Genomic DNA, 6704 nt, shown 5'->3' on the forward strand with positions numbered 1-6704 from the left:
TATACATTTAAAGTAGGCCCTTATTGAATACTAAAATTATAATTAGGTTCTCTTAAACAACATCATCTCGCTCATGGCAGAAGAAGAGGAGGATAATGCACCCCCATTAACCACCCAATGCAGAATTTCAGGGTACCTAAGGCAGTTTGTGGAAACTGGTATGTTGTGTTGTACTTTCCTGATAGCAAAACTGGCCATCAAACTGCCTGGTGCTGATACAAATCCATATACAGACAAACCTTTTCTGTTTATGTTATTGATTAATATTTTACAGATCTTAACACTAACTTGCATATGTATTGTAAAATTAGTGTTTTGATAGCTGTCTTGTTCTCTATATGTCTGCTCCATTTTAGCTGATCAATGTAAATTGAAGCAGCTGGTCAAATTCTGGGTGGCCTGGGAGTTGCCCATGAAGGACATGCAGGTGAAGGTGGTACATGCAGAACACCCTACATCCTCTACCTGTTTTTGCGCTCTCCGTCTTCCAGCTCATTACACAACCTATGACCAATTCAAAAAACACCTGAAAAGCTGTATTGCCACTAGTGACGTTGGTTTTGGCCGTGCATAAAATTACATGAACTACTTTCAGTTGCAAATCTTAAATGGTTATTTCAGGCATTAAGGTATGTTTCTGTTTTACTTAAAATGTTTAAATTGTTCAAAGAAACTGTTTTAGATATGTAATATTAAATTGCATGAACTACTTTCAGTTGCAAATCTTAAATGGTTATTTCAGGCATTAAGTTATGTTTCTGTTTTACTTAAAATGTTGAAATTGTTCAAAGGAACTGTTTTAGATATGTAATATTAAATGATTCAAACTGTTTACATTGTGTTAAAGTGATACTTTTAATTGTTCTGTCATTTACTAGTTCAACATTTAAACTTTAGAGAGCTTTTTTGAGGCAGCTTCAGTTGCAGTAAGACAAAAGACTGATTAAAATGAATACATTTATTGTCTGATACAGTTCAAGAAAAATAAAATACCAAGACAGACTTGTTCTTTGTGTGTTTTTTCTTGTTGTTTTATCTCAATTACTGATACTTCCACTATCTTACATGTAGCCAATGCTATGCATGCACTGCAGTGTAGCAATGTAAACATCTGCCCCAAAATTTTCTGATGGCTGTACTGGGTCCACAGCAGCCTTTAGTTCATTAAGTTCCTCTGAACTCAGTGGACATTCAATTTCAGGAACCTGGATGGCAGAACTTGTGTCACTGGGGATAAGACCGCTGCTTTCCCAGTCTATTTGTGGAATCTGTAGAATCTAAGAAATTATAAATTAGCACAAAAAAAAAAAAAAAAAAAAAAAAAAAAAGAATAGATAAAAAATAAATAAATAAACCACATGCCTACCTCATCACACTCTTCAGAGTGGTACTGCTGCCCCAGTTGCCACAGCTGATTAGGAGAGAGGTTGCCCTCTGATGAAAGAGGGTGGTTGTCCCATCCATCTCTAAATATATTGAGATGGGCTTGGAGCCATGGGATGAAGGCATAGTGACAGCAGAAGATGTGAAGACTACTGGACAGATCAAGATGCCCATTCTCTTCCAGTTGGTGCAGAACGTGGTAAAAGTGGGAGGTAACCGCAGTGAACACATCCCGCCACAATCGCTCAATTCTGTTTTAAACAAAGGAGTGAGGGATAATCTTTATGAGAGGAAGACTGCAACTTAAAGTTTTAATGAATACTATTTTCCAATAATAATTTGATAACACAACAATGTGGCATAATTGCAAAAACAGATATTCATGTATTAAAACAAGCTTAATTTTTAAAGGGATTTTTTTTATTGTTATAATGCTGATTTTACAATGTCTCAATTAAAATTTCTATTGCACAGCTTTCAGTACAAAACAAAGGTGAGTGATGTTTAAATCAACAAAAACTGATTACGGTCTGTATTTCTAGTGACCCTAAACAGTCATAGTATGCACCCTAAATGAACAGTGCACAAGGGTTAAATATATCATATAATATTAAAATTTACCTTTGATTATGAACACTTTTACCCGCAATGAAGCTACTTCTCCCTGTTCCCCGGACAGAGAACATAAGGCAGGCCACATCTGCATTATGATCGCCCCGAACCCTGGCAAAAATATGTTGATTGCAAATAATGTGTAAGCATACAATGTTTACAAAACCTTCCAGGGTTATATGTATTTATGTTTACATCAGCTCAGTACTTTAAACCTATATTCTTATATATTCTATATACTTATTTCATACAAAAAAGTCAATTTTTACCTCAGTGGAAATCCAAACTTCTGAACTGCCTCACGGAAGAAAGACAGTGTTGTAGAAGCCAGATTGTTGTTTGACACACCAAGATACATTATCTACATTACTAAACATATCTTTAAAAAACATCATACCTGTTTTCCATTTTCATTTACATTGTTAGAAAGTATTATGATAAGTACAAAAAATTGTTGCCTAAAAGGCAAGTTATTTCAATGCTTCTTCTGTTGGTATGTGTTTTAAGAAGTTTATAAATCAAAATAACTACCGTTCACTAATTCATCACTCTTCTAGTTTAATTAAGCAGTGTCTTTATCTTTACCTTCCTGGAGAAGCCATCGATACCTCCAAATATCACGATGTTATACCTTGAAAAAGTACATTTCTGTCACATATACTGAATTGAGCAAACAGTATATAATAAATGCAATGTTTATGTTGAACTTACCGTATCAGCTTGTGGTTTGTGTCAATGTGCATCAGGGACTTTGGGCTGGGAACGGAGTATGTCCTCCTAATCACACATCCTAACTGTGACATCCTGAACACAATGCTTGCAGTGTCAACTCGATGCATTGAAGAACGAACTCTGTCCCATTGTACCTGATGACCTTGTGCTCTCAGCAGACCCATCATCATTCTGTAACCTGCATTCAGATTGCTTGTGTGGATTGTTGCCACAAGTGAGTCTAGCTCTGCATCTGTTATGTTGCTGTAGGTTGCCTTCACAGACAATCCCCATTCCACCATGCGTCTATGAATTGTGAACTTGGACACCCCTAGAAACCTTGCAATACATGCCACAGGCAATCCTAAAGTAATTAGTTGGGATACAGAGTCCTTAGAAATTACAATCCGCGGACGGCCATTGTTTCCTTTCTCCTGGGAAACCATGACGTGTGGATCCATGTTAGTGCTGCTTACAACCATCTGGTGTACCTGATAAAGTGCATCATACAGTTCATGTGGGTACCTGAATGGGTACCTGATTTGAGATGGCACTAAAAATTACCAGCTCCTGAGAACATGTAAATTCCAAGAAGTCAAGGTCAAGAGGAACACGTTCCAGCCAAAGTGACGGACGGGTATAAAGCCGTTGTAATAAATGGTTCAACAACAGTTCCTGAAAGATAATAATATTAATATATTAATTGAAACAATTACATTACATTACAATTACTTTACATTTCAGTAATATTAAAGTTATACATACATTTTAACTATACATCTAAAACAATTTGTATTATTAAGCTGTAGTATTTTAAACAGGTAAAGGCATGGGATGTCCCTTTAAAAAACAGCATATGCTGGCTAGGTAGGTTTTGAAGTATGGTTTAAGCTAGTAATGTGCTGGACCTGAGCAGGAGCACTTTGCTTAGGGCCATCTCAGGACCAGCACATGGCCAGTTTAAAACAGCTAAGGACCAGCACATGAGCATCCTAAACCATCTTATGACCAGCACATTACCAGCATAAACCAGGTTTCAAAACCTACCTAACCAGCATATGCAGTTTTTTTTTTTTTTTTTTTGTCAACAGTGGTGGTAGCTAGTAAAAGGATATCACATCGCGGCACTCTGGAATACTTAATTATGATGTGTAATAAACAGGCTACTGTACAGTAAATCGGCCATTTATGTGATAACACCTTGAGGTAAAACTTAAATTTGGAGCTAAAAACCTTGTCGATTATTTTAAAATTTTCACTGTAAGTTACATTGTCCATTGAATATTTAATATTATCAGAGAAACCGCCTAGAATGATGAATTATGTTGAGCATTTAGAACTACCTGTGGCAAAACGTTAACGTTAAGTGGGGTCCCACTTTGTGTACTTACATGTTTTTACATTGTACTTTTTTTTTTTTTTTAAACCTATATGTAATTACAGTTGTAATTAATTTCTGTAATTACCACTGTTGACCCATCCCTTACGTCCCACTTCATTGGCTGGCTCCAACCAATTAAACGACTGCTGCACTTTTACTGATATATAAAAACCAGTAAAACTAATGATATTTCATAAAAATATTTTCCAAGCGTTTTAAAAAATAGCTGATACATATGCATACAAATGTTTGCATTGTGGCTGGCGTTGTTCATTGGTGAGGCATCGACCAATAAAATGACTTCATTCCCACCCCAGCCCCGCCCCCGACTCTGCGCTCTCAAGTTTGCATTTACAAGTGCACGAGTGAGTTTTGCTACAGGAATATCGCAAAAGGAGTAGCAAAAGTCAAAGCGCTAGGATTTGAGGTTGTACTGCCAGATCTGAGAGGTTGTGAGTGCCGACTTGTGGTTGTACAGCGAAACTGAAGTAAAGCGCAAAGATAAATGTGTAGTACACAATTGTGCCTGTCATTTTGTTTATGTGAATGACACTTTACACATTTGTAACTATTAATCTGCAACTTCGAATTCAAAACACAGGTGTTCTGAGTATTGTCTGTGTGTGCAAATCGACAGATGCAGCTTTTCACATCAGAGCTGTGAGTATAAATTTCAACTTACAAATACAAATATTAATTTTACAAGTTCTCACATTCAAATTAGCAAGCTCTCGAGTTTTGCTACTGTTTTACCTTCATAGTGTGGGGCATTAGCCAAGTGAGAGTTAGACCCACAACGAAAGCAAGTCAACTGAACTGTGCAGTAGACTGTAATCGTGTTTTACTCACAGATTTTTCATGGAATTTCCGACGACGCTGTGGCATGCCACGCTGAGCAGGTTTAATCTCATGCACGGAGACCGCATCAAGTGTTTGTGCGTGCTCCACCGCAGTCTCTGTTCGGCCAGCCAACAGCATCGCGTCCGTCAGTGTTAACTGCGGCTGCAGCAAGACATGCTCCCGAATACGTTTCTCTACTAATTGATCCCGGATCATCTCGTCCGTGTGATCGCCAAAGTTACAGTGTATACTGAGCTCACGTAAAGCAACAACATAATCCTTTACCGATTCATCTGGCCGTTGAGCGCGTTGTCTGAATTTGTGTCGTTTGACGACGACATTCGTAGCCGGCTGGAAATGTTCTCCTAAAGTTTTAAAGGCATCGGTAATAGTCTGACCTGTATTAGGCAGCGTGTAGAAAACTTTCAACCCCTCGGCTCCCAAGCACTGTAGTAGAACAGCACACTTCCTCTCCTCTGGCCACCGATCTCCCGTAGCATCGATGGCAACAAGATAGTTTTCAAACATCATCTTCCAGGTGTGAATCGGTACCGAGGGCTGACCCGGGCATGGAAAGAACATAGGAGGTGTAGGTAAACTGAGTGCTGCCATCCTCGTCGCCAAAATGTTGTATTTTGCATTAGTATTAATAAAGAAAACGCAGCAGAAACAAGCATGCAGCAACTCAACACTTCACTTCTTTACTCATCTACTTTCTTCACCTCCAGGTCATAAGTGACACCTAGACATGAAGCTGAGTCATTGATCATGAAGCAGGAAATTGTCACTTTCCTTGTCTGATCTTGTCTAGGGTATAAGAAGTGTCTGAACTGCACCCTTGACAGGCTCATTCACTTATTTGTTTAAGATAAAAAAAAGCAAAGTATTTATCTGAGATTATAATATCCCTTTTTGTGAAGAAAATTGATAGGAGTGAGGAGATGGAGCGGTGGAGGGATGCTGATAAACCATTGCATGGGTAGAGGTAAGTCCTGCTGGCACTGGTTAACTTGATTGTGCTCCTCGTGTGTTAATTAGGCTAAGTACCTGATGCGCTCCTCCCGAAATTTGTTAATAAAACATCATAAAGATAAAACAGTGTAAAAATAAGCTCACATAAGTGGTTTTCAGATCTTGTTTTATTCTTGTTTAATGCAGAATGACACTCAACACATAAGAATCACTAAGCATCACTTTTGCCTACACTTGAGGTCAAAGGGTTTTCATAAATCTCTAACCTTACAGTTTTTCTTAATTGCGTAGACATTAAGAAGCATTATGTTAGCCACATATCATCAACCTCAGACCATTGTCTTAAAGATTTCTTAAAACTATTAACAATATTCTTGTGTTTTACTGTTCACTGTTTGACTTGTGTTTACTCTAAACACATATTCAGCTCTTAACACCATCACAATGTCACCACAACCGGAAGTTCTCACCCACGCAAACACTAGTGTGCAACATCTGAACATGACAGTGAGAACCACAATATGTGTAATTTAAGTGCTGTGGGTTAAAAAAAAAAAAAACCTGCATGTTCAGTGATTGTTTAAAACTTGATAGTATTCTTTTCATCTGGATACTAACTGTAATCATGTCTGTAAATTGCAGTAGTATTATGCTGCAAATAATACCAAAATACACAATTAAAGATTAAATATTATTCATTAAAGCAAATGGTAATTGGTCCTGGTTCTTCTGCTTTTATTGACACTTTTTTTTTTTTTTAACAAAGCAGCTGAAGAAATAATTTCTTTATTTAAATAAGAAATAC

General features: G+C 37.4%; 1 protein-coding gene across 1 annotated transcript; it reads right to left on the bottom strand.

Moving 5' to 3' along the window:
• Positions 1-1061: 1061 nt before the first annotated feature.
• LOC127159941 (uncharacterized) lies at positions 1062-2353 on the bottom strand. Its single transcript, XM_051102631.1, has 4 exons — positions 2265-2353; positions 2005-2106; positions 1367-1634; positions 1062-1277 (listed from the first exon to the last, which is right to left on the bottom strand). The coding sequence occupies exons 1-4, from the start codon at positions 2351-2353 to the stop codon at positions 1062-1064; spliced, it is 675 nt and encodes a 224-aa protein (XP_050958588.1).
• Positions 2354-6704: the final 4351 nt, after the last annotated feature.

Source organism: Labeo rohita, unplaced genomic scaffold (genome assembly GCF_022985175.1).
Source record: "Labeo rohita strain BAU-BD-2019 unplaced genomic scaffold, IGBB_LRoh.1.0 scaffold_267, whole genome shotgun sequence".
NCBI lineage: Eukaryota > Metazoa > Chordata > Actinopteri > Cypriniformes > Cyprinidae > Labeo > Labeo rohita.

Bases quoted from the DNA above. Each gene is read 5' to 3' on its own strand.
- LOC127159941 (XM_051102631.1), bottom strand. From the start codon at position 2,353: ATGTATCTTGGTGTGTCAAACAACAATCTGGCTTCTACAACACTGTCT. The intron at 2,107-2,264 runs GTAAAAATTGAC...TATTTTTGCCAG, and splicing joins AAGTTTGGATTTCCACTGAG to GGTTCGGGGCGATCATAATG. The intron at 1,635-2,004 runs GTAAATTTTAAT...TGTTTAAAACAG, and splicing joins AAAAGTGTTCATAATCAAAG to AATTGAGCGATTGTGGCGGG.